Source organism: Nicotiana tomentosiformis, chromosome 1 (assembly GCF_000390325.3).
Source record: "Nicotiana tomentosiformis chromosome 1, ASM39032v3, whole genome shotgun sequence".
Lineage (NCBI taxonomy): Eukaryota > Viridiplantae > Streptophyta > Magnoliopsida > Solanales > Solanaceae > Nicotiana > Nicotiana tomentosiformis.
In genome coordinates, this window is record NC_090812.1 from 95,432,367 (window position 1) to 95,452,555 (window position 20,189).

Here is a 20,189-nt window from a genome sequence, read left to right on the forward strand (position 1 = left end):
TATTTACACAATACTCATAAAGTTAAGGACATAATTTCCTTAACATTTACACTACACACATGAAGATAATGACACCATGTCCTTAACATTTACACTGCACATATAAAGATAAGGACATGAGGTCCTAAAGTTTAATAACAGAAGGTGCAAATACAAGTTAAGGACATTATGTTCTTAACATTTACACTGCACATATGAAGTTAAGAACATGATGTCCTAAAGTTTAATAACGGAAAGTGCAAATACAAGACACGTTGTCCTTAATATTTACAGAACATTCATAAAGTTAAGGACACCATGTCCTTAATATTATATAGCACCCATGTCTAGCACATGGGTATTTTAGTCCAGGCGGATAAAAATTTATTAAGCACTGCCTAAAAAGTAAATATATTTTAAACTGTGGCTAAAGAATAAATACATCTCTAATTAGTGACTAACTGTGCACTTCCCCCAAGATTAGAAGTACCATTTTACCATGTTCTTCTCTTTATCTTGGGCCAATCTTGGGCCTCCTCATTTGGGCTATAGTCCGTTTATAAGTGTCACCCAGCCCATTGTCACGCTTGAACCTTAGTTGGCGGTGAAGCGTGAATCTTTTTCTTTCGACTGTTTTCCGCTGTCCCCTCTTTAAACCCTAGTTTTTTTTTCAGTCACTAATCTCTCTCCTCTTGGTTCATATTTGCTCTTGAATTTCTTCAATTTGATCGAAGATGAGGTAAGTTTTACTGCTATTTTATGCTTCGAGTTTGTTCTTTTTAAAGTTTTCATCTTCTCTGCTTGCAATTTTACGGATTAGCTTGAGTTGGATGATCTGGTTTCCCTGAAAACGTAAAACTCCTATAATTTTAGGTTTTTTCTTGTCATTATATTAATTCCTTTAGCAGATTACATATGTTAGACCACGTTCGTTCCTAATATTAGATGGTCTGGTAAAGCAAATTTTCAGACCAGGAAATTGAAGTATTTTATCTATATTTTCTGGACCAAATATGTACAGCTTTTGGGATTCTTGTTTTTTGGCTTTAAAGAAAAATGATTTACTAGCAATGGGATGAAATAGGTCTGAATAGAGTGAATAGATATAGAAGATTCATATACTCTACCTTAGCTAGTTTGGGACCAAGGCATTGTTGTTGTTTTTGTTGTGTTGTTCTTTGTTTGGAGGGTTCCTTTTTTTCCTTTTGGGTCCTTTTTCTTTTGTTTTGATGATTGCTCTGTTTGGACTAGCTTGCGCGCACCTCGATTATTACACTTGGTAGCTGGCTACTTGCTAACTCCCACTAGCATACTGGTAACTCTACCCACAAAGGCTTAGGCAGATGAGAAGAAATCACCTAATCGTTTTTTGCCTCTGCTAGGCTACACCTTTGGGTACAATAAACGAAGACTTCCTTTTTCTTAAAAAAAGTAGAACTTTTCCTTATATTGTGTTTATTGGGTTTCCTGTTGCATGAACTCTTGCCTTTGTAAATAGGGATGGTTGCTTCTCTAGCTCTTTATTATTACTGCTCTTAATTCCTTTTGTTGACTCTGCACTTTATCAAGCTTAAACTTATGTTATCTCATGCAAATCAGTAGTAGAATCCTTTTTTGGCTAGATTAAAAGGCTAACAGGACAGTTGGATTTATATAATGGTAGAAATTAGAAAGAAAAAAAACCTGGTTATTTTCTCATGTTTTGTTGCTGAATTTTGATGTTTCTATATTTTTGCTGATTCTTATGTTAATCAAATATTAGCAAAGTGAAGGTTCCTAATTCGTTTTCCTTTTTTCTTTTGCTCTTTTGCAGTCGGCCAATGGAAGAGGATGCCCCTGTAAGTCAGCTTACTTTGCAAGTGTTTTGCCTATATATAGCTTTCATTATTGATTTCATATTTTTCCCTTGGCTTTTCCCTGTGTCGTTAACTATTATATTTTAGGGCCTGTCTACTGGTTAATTCTTGTTTTCTTTTCTCTCTTCTTTTCACCTTAGTGCCATGTATTCAATTAGATTTTCTTTTGTTGGTACTTGGTAGCCATCATCCTTCCCGTATGCGATACATCTAGTATTTTTTAGAAAGAGAATAGGATTTACACCTCCTCTTTCAGTCGGAACAAGAAATTGTTTGAGATAGTTTGAAGTCATTATTGACAGAGTTTTTTTCAACCTGTCACATTGGCTATTGACATGCCTTAGGTTAAATCATTTGAATCACCACTCTTAAAACAAATGACAAAAACAGTTGGAACTTTAAATAATAATATAACTTCTTTTTGTATTAAAAGGCGGTTTCGGGCCAACTTGCGGACCTTCACTATTACACAAGGTACCTGCTACCTCTCACTAGCACTATTACCTCTCCATAGCACAGTTACAGGTCTCACTAACATGGTTATAGGGTAACTCTGCCACCAAGGCTTAGGCAGATGGGAAGAATCACCTAATATTTTGTCCCTGTTGGTATTGGTATTTAAAAGCTGGTCTCCAAGATTTGTACCCACTTTATTACCCATTAGACCACACCTTTGGGTGCTTCAAATAACAATATAGCTACCAAAAATTATTTGAAGATCCTTTATTGGTGGATATGTAATATGGTGCAGCAATTGGCATGATGGTTATAGCATATAAACTTGAGTTCCTTTCTACAACATCAGGTGCATTAAAAAATGGAGTATGTTATTTCTTCAATGTATTTTCCCTATATATATGCAAAATACAAAGTATAAAAATTTATTGGTTGAAATAGTTGATCTAGAAGACTTTATGTTCTAACCCTGGGTTGCACTCACCTCCATGCAAGTGTTGTCAGTCTTTTCTCGTCTTGCAACATTGGATTTCCTGGAAGCTTGGTTTAAATTTTGTTCTTCTTTAACAGACATCCTATTCTCATTTCTTTTCGTCTTGGTTTGTTCATCCATACACATGACCTTATTGTTCATTTTCCATATGCATAAGTTTTAGCTTCAAAATTGTAATTGGTACATTATCCAGCTTAAGAACATAGTGAGTATATGCCTTTCTATTTTGGTTTTATGGAGGGATGGACCTCGTTGGTCCCCAGTGAATCTGACCTTTGTGTTTGCTAATGGAGCCCCTTTTTTTTGCAGGTGAAAAATGAGGAAGAGGAGTTCAACACTGGCCCACTTTCTGTCCTGATGATGAGTGTTAAGAATAACACACAGGTATCTAATAGACTTTAGCGCCTTTACTGATGTCTTTTTTATGTCATGCTTGTGTAGTATACTAATTATATAAAAATTGACTAAAGCTGATCTAGAGCCTTATTTATGTCGTCCATTTGCTTTCTAAGTCATGTCAGTGTACTTTCTCATTTGTCATAGATCTCAATTTCAGTACTCTAGAACTAAATGCAATCTTGAGTTTTTATGTGAAAGAGCATCAACATTGCAGTTGTCTTACAGATTTCATTCTGGCTGTTTTCTGGTTTGTAGGTGCTCATCAACTGTAGGAACAACAGGAAACTTCTCGGTCGTGTGAGGGCGTTCGATCGTCACTGCAACATGGTGCTTGAAAATGTTAGAGAAATGTGGACTGAGGTTGGTTTTTTCCTGGGTTTTCTTAGTCAATTTGTTTTGGATAATGTGTCTTGGGTCTTGGATTTGTAACTTGCGCCAGAGAGCTCCACTTATCTAAGTTGTGAATGTTTGTTCTTCAGGTTCCCAAGACTGGAAAAGGAAAAAAGAAGGCTCAACCTGTTAACAAAGATAGGTTTATTAGCAAGATGTTCCTTCGGGGAGATTCTGTGATCATTGTCCTCCGGAATCCCAAGTAGAGGTATTGCTGGATCTTTCACGTTTTTATTTATGGCGGTTGGAGTAATTTGAGTTAAATTGCGAGCTGGTTCTTCATTTCATCAGCCCATCTTTGAATTGCAATTCCCTTTTAACCGGCTATTATGCAATCAAGTGTTTGGTACACAAAATGTGAATGCTAAGGAAGTTTTTTGAATTCATTTTTGTGAAATTTATCAACAATTTAAAATGAAATTTGGAACTTCAGAAATGATTTAACGCTATCGTTTGATAAGTGTCATTTTGTAAATGAAATGCTGAGTGAGCTGTCATCTGGGGTAATAATACCATGGTAGGAAGATTAATGGTAGGAAATGACAGCAAGAGAAATTTCAGTTTTTTTTCAAGCTAGGAGTATGGAGACAAAGGTTTTTGGTATTTGGTGAACGTTGAAAATGGTTCATAAATGAGATAATGGTCTTACAAAAATGAGGAATCATTTGTGTAATTTTGGATACGGAAGATGGGAAGCTCAATGGTAGGGACTAGGAAACAATTCTAGGATGAAAATCTGCATGGTGTATTACTAAAAGAGCTCGCCTCATGCAGAAAATGCCCCCTGCTAGTGCGGAATAAGGAATTAGAGAATCGTGTACACACTATTTTCCTTACATTTATATGAAGCTATTTCCGTGAGCATCCTGAAATGAATAATTTCCTATGTGTTTGTGCTTTTCTACTTGAGATACGTTTTGTGAGCGTTACAAATTCATGATTTGTTTTCCGGATGGCCCAATATTGGGCACATCGGTGTTCTGACATCCTTTCATTTTCGTGTATTTATCTGTTTTCCCTGATTTCTTTGTAATGCTAATTACACTTGTGCAATGTAGCTGAACCGGGTTTGTGAGTGATTTGGAGCAAAATTTGTGAAGCAGCTAGGAGGTTCGTATTCAGGAATTTACCTTGGTAGAACATCGACTTGATTACTGGATTGTGCTGTAAGACTTGAAATAGGATTTTGCTGTTCTGCTACGTACTGTTATCTACTTCAGGGACCCCTTGTAAACATTGGAGTTTAAAGTGGTTTCTTTTATGTTGAATGTTATGATCGGCTAATGTGTAGGATACCTACCTTTCATAACTCCAGATACAGTGGTAGGATATACTTAACCATGCTCGAGTTTTGGTACATGCATCGGCAGGAACATGAACTAGGCGAGTTTGAAATGGTGGTAAAGATAACCAAATGCATGAATACGATAAATAAAGCTTAATTTTTCACCCATACCCGTTAAACTGCGTTCTATTCATGGTTGCAAGACAGTGCAGTGGTGGTTTGAATTTATGCATAAGATTCAGTAAAAATATTTATATTAACTCTCTGTTTCCGAAAGACCCTCGTGGTCTTGTGAAAACAACCTCTCTACTCCTTCGAGGTAGGGGTAAGGTTTACGTACACACTACCTTTTTCAAATCCCACTTGTGAGATTTTATTGGGTCATTGTTCTCTGTAGAATTAAAACATAAAAAACTTTGCAGGAGTTAATCGGAGTTTCATATTGTGAATCGAATGATTTCTTACCAACTATGACTATACGTGAATTCGTGTATTATTACATAACTGTTAAAAAGTTAGATAATTGCGTGTATAAGTAGTACATGAATAAGTGCATCTAAACTAAAAATGCTCTTAGATTAGATAATTTATACAGTGATAATTCATGTGTTATTACTTATTGCCTAACAATTTCATATTGTTCATTGTATAACAATTTTTGAATCATTATTACTGCATTAAACAATTCTTGCATAACTAAAATAAATCAAACGGCCCCGCACCTGACAGTATCTCCTAACCATATTACTGATAACATTAGAACTATAAATAATTTTAAGCATTGCTAATAAATTGAACACTCCCATATGGTCCCTCCGCAGTAACGGTAGGTTTAGTACAAATTCTTGTTACACTCTCATTGATGAGTTCGAAGGTGATGATAAGGATTTCACTTGAATCTGACATTGACAACTCCACCTACCAAGATAAAAATCTTCTTATGTAAAGGCTTCCACAATAGATTTCCTTGTAGATCATGTTTAAGTGATATTGGCATGAATGTGAATGCAACCTATCCTGTGTTCAAAAATGAAGATGAAACCTGTCCTATTGCAAATGACTTCTGGGAAAAAATTGGGCCTATTGTGAATGCCTTCTGGGAAAAATTGGGCTACACAAATCTCATTACCATTGATCCTAACAATTGGATCCTCATTATAAATGTACCCAATGTCGCTCTTGACAATAATTATCTCACCTGGGAGGATCTTTTTCTTTTATTTTAGGGAGCATCTGTTTCAACTTCCGTTTCATGTGCACTAAAAAGGAAGGAAGACTGGTTTGACTATAGTAATGCCAAGCATACGAGCAAAGGACTCTACCTACTCCATACTGACGAATGAAAGAAGCTCATCGCGGATGATAGGACAAGCGATAGCGGTTCTATTCTTGCTCTTCCTATTCCATACCATAAACAGACACCTTTGATTCATCGACATTGGCGCTAGAGACTCTACCCCCACCCAAACAATAATAATCAGAATAATACTATCATCCCTATCTTAAGACTGTTTTCCAAAATGCCATGAAATTCAAATTTATCATAGCTAGGGAACCTAATGGAAACATGAAAAAAGCTCATCATAGTAAATGGCTTAAACCAACTGCTGGATGGAATAAGGATGGTGATTTTGAAGCGCGTAAACTCTGATCTAGACTTGGTGAAGTCATCCTCAGAGCAGTTCGGGAGACTTGGTGGTTAGCTTTAATGTTACACATATTGCTACGCCTATCCAAACAGAAATTTTAGCTTTGCAACATGGCCTTCAACTTGCATGGACCTTCAACTATGGCCTTTGGGAATAGAAACTGATTCAACAGAGGTGTTTCAATGTCTTGAATATGATTATCCAACGTACAACGTTATTGTCACGATCCTAAATTCCCTCCGTAGGATGTCGTGATGGCACCTAGTCTCTAAGATTAGGTAAGCCTATCAATGCGGAATAATAATAAATATCTGAAATAAATAAACTACAATTCAAACAATTTCAACTCTCAAAACCCGGTAGAAATAAGTCACAAGTTTCTAAGAATTTATTCCCAATGTCACTATATGTCAAGGTCTAAATAAAATATAAGGAAGCAACATAAAATGATAGAAGGGGACTCCGGAGTCTGCGGATACTGGCAGATATACTTCGAAGTCTCCATGCGTAGGTAACTCACGGACGTCTAGGCTGGTAAAAATGTACCTGGATCTGTACAAAAAGATGTGCAGAAGCGTAGTATGAGTACACCACAGCGGTGCCCAGTAAGTGCCAAGCCTAACCTCGGTAGAGTAGTGACGAGGTCAGGTGAGGCCCTATTGGAATATAATAATGGCATGATAAAATATTTATCAATGTAGTAAAATAAAATGATATTGGAAATGAATCAAATAGTATGTCACATTTAATGACACCAAATAATTGCAAATAATATCTCGTGGAATCAAAACAGAATTTCCTTCAACTTTATGAAAATCACAACAATTAATCGAAAGCAACTATGGCCATAAATCAATATCAACAAGGGCATTGCTGAGGTACCGCCTCGTAGTCCCAAGTTATAAATAATTTCACAATATCTCATTTCCTTATATCACCGCGGGAGCCTTCACAATTTATTTTAAAAAAAATATTTTTTTCCGAAATAGCATCCCGCGTTTTAGCCACCCTTATCACACCGCATGACTTCTAGTAGTCACCCCTACTAGCCACGCGTATCAAGCCACCCTTATCTCAAAGCATGCGTTTCAACACCCAGACCTTATACCACCGCATGCGTATCAATATCACAATATATCACAATTTGTACCTCAAGTGCTCAAATAATTTAACTTGCCAAAATAATTCAACAACAATATTTTTCCACAATAAAGAGCTCACGACTCATGCCAAAATAAATCATCAATAATATTTTGCCATAATAAAGAGCTCACGGCTCATGTCAAAATAATTCATCAATAATATTTTTCCACAATAAAAAGCTCACGGCTCATGTCAAAATAATTCAACAATAATATTTTTCCACAATAAAGAGCTCACGGCTCATGTCAAAATAATTCAACAATAATATTCTTCCACAATAAAGAGCTCACGGCTCCCTCACAATGAGTATAAAAATATTCAGGAGTAAATAATTTAGGAAAATAATATTTCAAAATCTTTACTACGTTGCTTCAATATCAAGTTTAAAAATGTCAAATACTTCATATTAATAATATTTAATTTAAAGAAAATCAACCTTCAAATAATGCACAGAATAAAAGAAACCAAGTTTCAATTAAAAAGGTAAAACAATTAGTAAGAAAAGATTAAACAAATTTGAAGTATATATCTCAGATCAATGATGAAGAATATAACAAGATAAAATAATTTAATAAATGCGCAACAGTGATCTACACAATTTAAAAATATAATCTTTCTCAATTTAGCCCGTGTACACACTCGTCACCTCGTGCACACGACTTTCAACATATTTCAATAACCACATCAATACCAATCCTAGGGAAAATTTCCCCAACACAAGGTTAGACAAGTCACTTACCTCGACTTGCTCCAATTTAATCAAGTATTATACTTTTTCCTTGATTTTCCGACTCCGATCGACTCGTATCTAGTCATAATTAATTCGATACAGTCAACAAAAATTATAGTAATCAATTTCATAAGAAAATATTACATTTTCATTAAAATCCGAAATTAGCTCAAAATTTTCCCGTGGGACCCACATCTCAAAATCCGGCGAAACTTATAAAATCCGATAACCCATTCAATTACGAGTCCACCCATACCAATTTCACCAAAATCCGATAACAACTCGACCTCCAAATCTTAAATTTTTGTTTTTGGAACATTTTGCAAAAATCTTGATTTTTCTTCCATAAATTCACGGATTCATGATGTAAATGAGTATGGAATCATGAAATATAATCAATATAGGATAAGGAACACTTACCCCAATGTTTTCCCATGAAAATCGCCCAAAAATCGCCCAAGAACCGTGCTCCAAAAATTCAAAACGAAATGAATGAAATGACCATTTTTGGTCCTTAAGTTTCTGCCAATCCGTCACTAAAAGTCCATTTTTCGTTACTAAAAGTCCACCAAAAATTGCTCTACCAGCCTTCCTTCAATTGATCATAACTTCATGTACAAATGTCCAAATAATAAATGGTTTAACTTTCTGGAAACTATAATCCAATGACTACAACTTTCATGTTTTGAAAATATTCTGATTCCTTATGAATTGCGAGATATAAGCTTCCAAAGTTGGCTCTACGCACGAAATTTTTGCAACAGAAATTTCCAGCACTCTTTGTCCGAAATCCATTCCGTTTACCTTCCGAAATCTACCCGAGACCCTCGGGACCTTAACCAATTATTCCAACATGTCCCAAAATACCATACAAACTTAGTCGAGGCTTCAAACTACATCAAACAACATCAAAACGACGAATCGCACCTCAAATCAAAATCAATGAATTTTGAACTTTCAAATTCTATATCTTGTGTCGAAACACATCAAATCAATTCGGAATGACTTCAAATTTTGCACACAAGTCATAAATGACATAACTGAGCTATGAAAATTTTTAGAATCGGATTTCGACCCCGATATCAAAAAGTCAACCCATCGGTCAAACTTTCCAAAAATTCAACTTTCGGCATTTTAAGCCTAATTCCACTACGGATTTCCAAATAAAATTCCAATCACGCTCCTAAGTCCAAAATCACCATACGGAGCTGTTGGAATCATCAAAATTCTATTCTGGGGTCGTTTGCACATAATTTGACATCCGGTCACTATTTGAACTTAAACTTTTAATTTTTTATCAAAATTTCATATCTCGGGCTAGGGACCTCGGAATTTGATTCCGGGCATACGACGAAGTCCCAAATACGATAGGGACCTACCAAAACTATCAAAACACTGATCCGAGTTCGTTTGCTCAAAATGTTGACCAAAGTCAACTCAGTTGAGTTTTAAAGCTCTAATTCACATTTTAATTCATTTTTCACCTCAAAAATTTTCGAATTTTTTTACGGACTGCACACGCAAGTCGAGTAATGGTAAATAGTGCTTAGATCACATAATTAATTATTAAATTTAAAGATGATATTTTGGGTCATCACATTCTCCACCTCTAAAACAAACGTTCGTCCTCGAACTGAGTTAGAAAAAGTACCTAAGCTGGTGAATAAGTGTGGATAACAGCTGCGCATATCATGCTCGGTCTCCCAAGTCGCCTCCTCGATCGGATGACCCCTCCACTGAACCTTCACGGAAGCAATGTTTTTTGACCTCAGCTTTCGAACATGCCTATCCAAAATAGCTATTAGTTCCTCAACATAAGATAGATTCTTGTCCAACTGAACCGAACTGAAGTCTAACACATGAGACGGATCGCCATGATATTTTTGAAGCATGGAAACATGGAATACCGGATGACCAGCAAAGAGACTAGGTGGTCGTGCAAGTTTGTAAGCCACCTCTCCAACTCTCTCAAGAATCTCAAAAGGCCCAATATACCTAGGGCTCAAATTGCCCTTCTTCCCGAACCTCATCACACCCTTCATAGGCAAAACCCGGAGCAATACCCGCTCACCAACCATGAATGCAACATCACGAACCTTCCGATTCGCATAACTCTTCTGTCTAGATTGGGCTGTACGAAATCAATCCTGAATCAACTTAACCTTTTCCAAGGCATCCTGAACCAAGTCTGTACCCAATAGCCTAGCCTCACCCGGTTCGAACCAACCCACTAAGGACTGGCACCACCTACCATACAAGGCCTTATACGGAGCTATCTGAATGCTTGACTAACAACTGTTGTTGTAAGCAAACTACGCAAGTGGTAAGAACTGATCCCAAGCACCCCCAAAATCTATCACACACGCACGAAGCATATCCTCCAGTATCTGAATAGTGCGTTCGGACTGCCCGTCCGTCTGAGGGTGAAATGTTGTACTCAACTCTACCCGAGTACCCAACTCACGTTGTACTGCCCTCAGAACCGTGATGTAAACTGCGTACCCCGGTCAGAGATGATAGATACCGGTATGCCGTGAAATCTGACAATCTCGCGAATATAGATTCGAGCCAACTGCTTGGAAGAGTAGGTAGTCATCATAGGATTGCAATGAGCTGATTTGGTCAATCTATCCATAATCACCCAAGCTGCATTGAACTTTTTTTGAGTTCGTGAGAGCCCAACAACGAAATCCATAGTGATCCTCTCCCATTTCCATTCTGGAATCACTAACTTCTGAAGCAATCCACTCGGTCGTTGATGCTCATATTTCACTTGTTGACAATTTAGACACCGAGCTACATAATCCACTATGTCTTTCTTCATCTTTCTCTACCAATAATGTTGTCTCAAGTCCTGCTACATCTTCGCAGCACCCGAATGTATGGAGTACCGCAAATTGTGAGCCTCCTGGAGAATCAATTCACGAAAACCATCTATATTAGGCACACATAGCCTGCCCTGCATTTGTAATACATCTTTATCTCCAATTGTGACTTCCTTGGCATCGTCGTGCTGAACTGTGTCCTTAAAGACAAACAGATGGGGGTCATCATACTGACGCTCCCTGATACGATCATAAAGAGAAGACTGAGAAACCACACAAGCCAAAACTCGACTCGGTTTGGAAACATTCAATCTGACAAAATTGGTTGGCCAAGGCCTAAATATCCAAGGCCAAAGGCCTCTTTGATACCGGTAAATATGCTAAGATGCCCAAACTCTCCGCCTTATGACTCAAGGCATCGGCCACTACATTGGCCTTCCCAAGATGATAGAGAATGGTGATATAATAATCCTTAAGTAGCTCCAACCATCTCCGCTGCTGCAAATTAAGATCCTTCTGTTTAAACAGATATTGTAGATTTTGGTGATCGGTGTAGACCTTACAATGGACACCGTACAAATAATGGAGCCAAATTCTTCAAGGCATGAACAATAGCTGCTAACTCAAGGTCGTGGACCGGTTTTTTTTTTAATTTTATTTTTTATGTACCTTTACCTGTCTAGACGCGTAGGCAATCACCCTACCGTCTTGCATCAACATCGCGCCGAGACTAATACGCGATGCATCACAATATACAGTATAAGACCTTGAACATGTAAGTAATACCAACGCTTGTGTCGGAGTCAAAGTGATCTTGAGCTTCTGAAAGCTTAACTCACACTCGTCTGACCCTGTAAATGGGGCACCCTCTTGGATCAATTTGGTCTTAATAGTTGTTCATAATCAATTACAGAATCGTCATTTAACCTCATGTTAACAAAAATCTCGTTGCAAACCTTCACAATACTGATAACTAGATGCGAGGCATGAAGACTTCATAATTATTTACCCGAATTAACGAGTCACATTTAATGCCACCTAGGCGGGCACCTACCTCGTAGGTTAAAAATTAATAATTACAACACGAATTTGACAACTATGCACAGAGAATTTTATATAAGAATTTTTAAATAAGCCTAACAGGCACGACTCCCTATTAGTACTATAATACAAATTTAATTTCACAAGGGAGAACTTAAACACAAGAATTTTTCTCACAAGGATCTCGTCCTTATATAACTTCCACCGCAGCTCGTAGCACGGTTTAAACATATCAATTTATATAAAAATGTGAGGATCTCGTCCTCAGTTCTGAATCACAAGTAATATGCACATCGCGCCAATTGAAAATTTCTATTTTCTCCTTTTAAATAATTTCGGTTACACCAAATCACAACACATAATGAACCCCACACCGGTAGGGCATATAATTCATAATTAGCAATTAATTATTCGGAATTTACATCAAAATTTACCGAAATGAGTAACAGAAAGTCACATTTAGCCTCGCAGCTCTTATTAGTGACCAACACGAAATGATAGGCGTACTTATCTCCATAAAATCTCCCAACAGGGGTAAACACATGAGTAAATTATAGAATTATGAAGCTCACTCATAAGTGGAGCACAATAGGAAGACTCGTTTCGATATTGAGAACTGAATCAACTTAAGGAAATTATTCTTTTATATTAAATCGAGGTCGTACCTGTAACGATACCATCTGATGTAGCGACCTTCGCCATACCGTAAAATAAATATATCAACGGCTGGGTCTCCACCTCTAGGACGCCTTCTACCCGTCTGTCCTCTACCCCTAACTGGTCGTGTGGGTGGTGTAGTAACTTCAATGGGGCACGTAGCTTGAGTGCTTTGATGAAATATGTCTCTCCCAAGTTTGGGACAATTTTCTCATGATGTGCCTAGTATCACCGTATTCATAACAACCCTTTTACGGGTTTGGCTGCTCATATTGAGTCTATGCCAGATAACTGGAATAACCATTGTAGGAACTCATGTCAGTGGTGCATTAAAAGAACTTACTGGAGCACCCCGAGTAATCTGATGTGCGGACTGGGCTGACTGACTGCCTGAGCCCCCGCCATAATGATTTGTACTTGCAAAGTAGAATCCACTGAATCCCCCAGAACCTCCAGATGTCTTGGTCTCCTTAGTTTCCTTTTTCCTCACCCCGAACACATTCTAATATCTTGGTAATTTGTACAACTAGCAGCAATGAAGTATCAGCTTGTAGCTCCCGAGTCGTACAAAATTTTATGATCATAATTGAGTTCTTTAATGAGTCTATGGAATCACCCTCTGGGTGTAGGAAGCAAAGTAGGAGTATGACGGGCTAATTTATTGAACTTGATAGCATATTCTGACATCGTCAATGGTGACATGACGCAACCGTTCAAACCCTATGCGCCACGCATTATAGAGAGTCCAGAAAACAAACTCTTTCAAAAGCGTTTCTGAGAACTGAGCCAAGTGGGTGGTGTTGCATTGGCTGGTCTGCCCTTTTCATAGGCTTGCCACGGACATTGGTGGAGAATTATCTCTCCCAAGGCAAATTTCTTCTTTTGTTATGCTGACTCAACACTGTTGAGCTGACCAATTTCTTAACAAACTCTTCGATTCTTCTTTGGGGTAACCCTTACCCATATTTATACACAACAATCACAAAAGTAGAGCTCCATACAGACAAATCTTATCACGAACTACATAGTCCAAACTCTCGTCAACAAGTGTACTTACTCCGAAGCACCCCCAAAATCCGCAACAGTGACGTCCACGCTGAGTAGAACTTCTATAAATTTAGAGTTGTTTCTATAACTCCTTTGGTATTGAAGTATATGATTATTAAGGAGGCAGACATACCGCAAGTCCCAACCTTATCCTCTACGAAATCTCAGGCCTTAAACATGTGTAAATTTTAGGGAACCTTTCAGTACCACATATATACATTTCAGGCCCAAAACTGATATAATACATGACTCCACAATCCACCCATTGATAGTGGACGGCATGAAGTCATAGGTCACAACGTCCGATGATCCACAATAATAACCTTCACAGCTCGTATAAATCAACCATACGTCAATGTCCGTTGCACCCCGCACATGATTCACTAGGTGATCTCTCAATACGCCCACATCTTCAGTCGGAACCACACGTTAAGGCAATGTTTGAGCATCTCTGGCTCCCTCGTAGTCCATCTGCGGCATCACAAACCGTCGACGCACAACTGATGCCGAGTGCGCAATGTCATACACGAGTGGATACAAAGGAATATAAGATATATGTTTCAAGCTACATCAATGCCGCACGATTAGGAGACAAAGAAGTGAATATTTCCTAACAGTTCCATAGCCTCTCGAAGATAAGTACAGACGTCTCTGTACCGATCTGCAAGACTCTACTAAACCCGCTTGTGACTCATGACACCTATGAACCTAGTGCTCTGATACCAACTTGTCATAACCCCAAATTCCCTCCGTAGGATGTCGTGATGGCACCTAGTCTCTAAGACTAGATAAGCCTATCAATGCGGAATAATAATAAATATATGAAATAAATAAACTACAATTCAAACAATTTCAACTCCCAAACCCCGGTAGAAATAAGTCACAAGCTTCTAAGAATTTATTCTCAATGTCACTATATGTCAAGGGCTAAATAAAATATAAGGAAGCAACATAAAATGATAGAAGGGGACTCCGGAGTCTACAGACGCTGGCAGATATACCTTGAAGTCTCCGTGCGCAGGTAACTCACTGACGTCTAGGCTGGTAAAAATATACCTGGATCTGCACAAAAAGATGTGCAGAAGCGTAGTATGAGTACACCACAGCGGTACCCAGTAAGTGCCAAGCCTAACCTCGGTAGAGTAGTGACGAGGTCAGGTGAGGCCCTATTGGAATATAATAATGGCATGGTAAAATGTTTATCAATGTAGTAAAATAAAATGACATTGGAAATGAATCAAATAGTATGTCACATTTAATGACACCAAATAATTGCAAATAATATCTCGTGGAATCAAAACAGAATTTCCTTCAACTTTATGAAAATCACAACAATTAATCGAAAGCAACTATGGCCATAAATCAATATCAACAAGGGCACTACCGAGGTACCGCCTCGTAGTCCCAAGTTATAAATAATTTCACAATATCTCATTTTCTTATATCACCGCGGGAGCCTTCACAATTTATTTTTAAAAAAACTTTTTTTTTTTCGAAATAGCATCCCGCGTTTTAGCCACCCTTATCACACCGCATGACTTCTAGTAGTCACCCCTACTAGCCACGCATATCAAGCCACCCTTATCTCAAAGCATGCGTTTCAACACCCAGACCTTATACCACCGCATGCGTATCAATATCACAATATATCACAATTTGCACCTCAAGTGCTCAAATAATTTAACTTGTCAAAATAATTCAACAACAATATTTTTCCATAATAAAGAGCTCACGGCTCATGCCAAAATAAATCATCAATAATAGTTTGCCACAATAAAGAGCTCACGGCTCATGTCAAAATAATTCATCAATAATATTTTTCCACAATAAAGAGCTCACGGCTCATGTCAAAATAATTCAACAATAATATTTTTCCACAATAAAGAGCTCACGGCTCATGTCAAAATAATTCAACAATAATATTCTTCCACAATAAAGAGCTCACGGCTCCCTCACAATGAGTATAAAAATATTTAGGAGTAAATAATTTAGAAAAATAATATTTCAAAATCTTTACTACGTTGCTTCAATATCAAGTTTAAAAATGTCAAATACTTCATATTAATAATATTTAATTTAAAGAAAATCAACCTTCAAATAATACACAGAATAAAAGAAACCAAGTTTCAACTAAACAGGTAAAACAATTAGTAAGAAAAGATCAAACAAATTTGAAGTATATATCTCAGATCAATGATGAAGAATATAACAAGATAAAATAATTTAATAAATGCGCAACAGTGATCTACACAATTTAAAAATATAATCTTTCGCAATTTAGCCCGTGTACACACTCGTCACCTCGTGCACACGACTTTCAACACATTTCAATAATCACGTCAATACCAATCCTAGGGGAAATTTTCCCCCCACAAGGTTAGACAAGTCACTTACCTCGACTTGTTCCAATTTAATCAAGTATTATGTTTTTTCCTCGATTTTCTGACCCCGATCGACTCGTATCTAGTCATAATTAATTCGATACAGTCAACAAAAATTATAGTAATCAATTTCATAAGAAAATATTACATTTTCATTAAAATCCAAAATTAGCTCAAAATTTGCCTGTGGGGCCCACATCTCGGAATCCGGCGAAACTTATAAAGTCCGACAACCCATTCAATTACGAGTCCACCCATACCAATTTTACCAAAATCCGATAACAACTCGACCTCCAAATCTTAAATTTTCGTTTTTAGAACATTTTGCAAAAATCTTGATTTTTCTTCCATAAATTCACGGATTCATGATGTAAATGAGTATGGAATCATGAAATATAATCAATATAGGATAAGGAACACTTACCCCAATGTTTTCCCGTGAAAATCGCCCAAAAATCGCCCAAGAACCGTGCTCCAAAAATCCAAAACGAAATGAATGAAATGACCATTTTTGGTCCTTAAGTTTCTGCCAATCCGTCACTAAAAGTCCATTTTTCGTCACTAAAAGTCCACCAAAAACTGCTCTACCAGCCTTCCTTCAATTGATCATAATTTCATGTACAAATATCCAAATGATAAATGGTTTAACTTTCTGGAAACTATAATCCAATGACTACAACTTTCATGTTTTAAAAATATTTTGATTCCTTATGAATTGCGAGATATAAGCTTCCAAAGTCGGCTCCACGCATCAGAAATTTCTGGCAAAACTGCTCTACCAGCTTTCATTCGATCCGTTATAACTTTCTGTACAAATATCCAAATAATGAATGGTTTAACTTTATGAAAACTATAATCAAACGACTACAACTTTCATGTTTTGAAAATGTTCTGACTACTTATGCATTATGATATATAAGCTTCCAAAGTTGGCTTCACGCACGAAATTTCTGCAACAGGAATTTCCAGCACTCCTTGTCCGAAATCCATTCCGTTTACCTTCCGAAATCTATCCGAGACCCTCGGGACCTTAACCAATTATTCCAACATGTCCCAAAATACCATACGAACTTAGTCGAGGCTTCAAACTACATCAAAACGACGAATCGCACCTCAAATCAAAATCAATGAATTTTGAACTTTCAAATTCTATATCTTGTGTCGAAATACATCAAATCAATTCGGAATGACTTCTAATTTTGCACACAAGTCATAAATGATATAAGTGAGCTATGAAAATATTTAGAATCGGATTTCGACCCCGATATCAAAAAGTCAACCCCTCGGTCAAACTTCCCAAAAATTCAACTTTCTGCATTTCAAGCCTAATTCCACTACGGACTTCCAAATAAAATTTCGATCGCGCTCCTAACTCCAAAATCATCATACGGAGCTGTTGGAATCATCAAAATTCTATTCTGGGGTTGTTTGCACATAATTTGACATCCGGTCACTATTTGAACTTAAACTTTTAATTTTTTATCAAAATTCCATCTCTCGGGCTAGGGACCTCGGAATTTGATTTCGGGCATACGCCGAAGTCCCAAATCACGATAGGGACCTACCAAAACTATCAAAATACTGATCCGAGTTCATTTGCTTAAAATGTTGACCAACTTCAACTCAGTTGAGTTTTAAAGCTCTAATTCACATTTTAATTCATTTTTCACCTGAAAACTTTTCGAAATTTTTTTACGGACTGCACACGCAAGTCGAGTAATGGTAAATAGTGCTTAGATCACATAATTAATTATTAAATTTAAAGATGACATTTTGGGTCATCACAGTTATTATATGTAAATGTAGGTAACTGATGTTCCAGCGGAGAAGGTGGTGGTCAGCATAGCTTTAGGCAAGCAAACCAAGTGTCCCATGATTTGGCAAAGGAAGCTTGTAAGCAGCCCAGTCTAAATCAAGCTTTGAGGTTTGCACTTCCTCCCCATTTTGTGGAAACCCAATTTCTACAAGACAAAGGTGGAACATATTGTGTTAGGTTTATTTTGAATAATGTACTAAGTTGGCTGATTGGAGCATTCCGAGAGTCACCGTGACTTTGGGTACTGCAGGCGTATCGAGGTTGAGGAGGTCGTGGGAGCTATGCGTAAGATGAGTAGGGGCAGAGCGACCGGGCCAGACGAGATTTCGGTAAAATTTTGGAAGTGTGTGGGGAGAGCAGGTTTGGAGTGGTTGACTAGGTTGTTTAATGTTATTTTTAAGGCGAAGAAGATGCCGAATGAGTGGAGGTGGAGTACGGTGGTTCCATTGTATAAGAACAAAGGTGATATCCGGAGTTGTAACAATTATAGGGGTATCAAATTACTGAGTCATACCATGAAAGTGTGGGAGAGGGTGGTTGAAGCGAGGGTGAGGATGACAATGTCTGTATCCGACAACTAGTTCAGGTTTATGCCGGGTCGTTCGACTACAGAAGCTATACACCTTATTAGAAGGTTGGTGGAACTGTACAGAGAGAGGAAAAAGGATCTGCACATGGTGTTTATTGACCTAGAGAAAGCATATGACAAGGTTTCTAAAGAAGTTCTCTGGAGATGCCTGGAGGTAAAAGGTGTGTCGGTTCCCTATATTATGGCGATTAAGGACATGTATGATGGGGCTAAGACTTAGGTTAGGACAGTAGGAGGCGACTCTGAGTATTTTCCGATTGTAATGGGGTTACACCAAGGTTCTGCGCTAAGTCCGTTCTTATTCGCCCTGGTGAAGGACGCATTAACACACCATATTCAAAGGGATGTGCCATGGTGTATGCTATTTGCCGATGACATAGTTCTGATTGATGAGTCGCGAGCCGGTGTTAACGAGAGGCTGGAGGTTTGGAGACAGGCTATTGAGTCTAAGGGTTTCAAGCTGAGCAGGAAGAAGACGAAATACCTGGAGTGTAAGTTCAGCGCTGAGCCAGGGGAAGTGGGCGTGGATGTGAGGCTTGATTCACAGGTCATCCCGAGTAGAGGCAGCTTCAAGTACCTTGGTTCGGTTATCCAGGGGGGAAGGGAGATCGACAAAGATGTCACCCACCATATTAGGGTAGGATGGATGAAGTGGAGGTTAGCATCTGGAGTCCTGTGTGACAAGAGAGTGCCACCGATACTCAAAGGTAAGTTCTATAAAGCGGTGGTTAGACCAGCCATGATGTATGGGGCTGAGTGTTGGCCCGTTAAAAACTCACATATCCAGAAGATGAAAGTAGCATAAATGAGGATATTACGGTGGATGTGCGGGCACACTATGATAGATAAGATTAGGAATGATGATATTCGGGAGAAGGTGCACGTGGCTCCCATTGATGACAAGATGCGGGAAGCGAGGCTTAGATGGTTCAGACATGTTCAGAGGAGAAGCCCAGATGCTCCGGTACGGAGGTGTGAGCGGCTGGTTGTGGAGGGCACAAGAAGAGGTAGAGGGCGACCTAAGAAGTATTGGGGAGAGGTGATCAGGCAGGATATGGCGAGGCTCTAGATTTTCGAAGACATGACACTTGATAGGAAGATGTGGAGGTCGAGTATTAGGGTTATAGGTTAGGAGATAGTTGAGTCGTGCCTTACTTCGTACTATTGTGGGACTAGCCATGTAGGGTTTTTGTCTAAGATAGCTAGCGACAATGTTGTGTCTTACTATTTCGCTTTTCAGTGCAGGTCCTATTTACTAGCTATCGCTTTTGCTTTGCATCTTTCTTCTAGATTTCATGGTGTTTTTATTTTTCTTATGATTGTTGTGATAATATTAATATTGTCTCCCTTTGCTTTGCATCTTTCTTCTGGATTTCATGGTGTTCCTATTTTTCCTATGATTACTGTTGTGATACTAATATTGTCTCCTTTTTGTCCTTTTGTCTTTTTATTT

General features: G+C 38.0%; 1 protein-coding gene across 1 annotated transcript; it reads left to right on the forward strand.

Moving 5' to 3' along the window:
• Positions 1-568: 568 nt before the first annotated feature.
• Positions 569-4,841, forward strand: LOC104104823 (uncharacterized). Its single transcript, XM_009613007.4, has 6 exons — positions 569-718; positions 1,793-1,817; positions 3,094-3,168; positions 3,439-3,543; positions 3,663-3,781; positions 4,632-4,841. Exons 1-5 carry the CDS (start codon positions 714-716, stop codon positions 3,777-3,779), a joined length of 327 nt encoding a protein of 108 aa, XP_009611302.1. The 5' UTR covers positions 569-713; the 3' UTR covers positions 3,780-3,781; positions 4,632-4,841.
• The last annotated feature ends 15,348 nt before the right edge of the window (positions 4,842-20,189 follow it).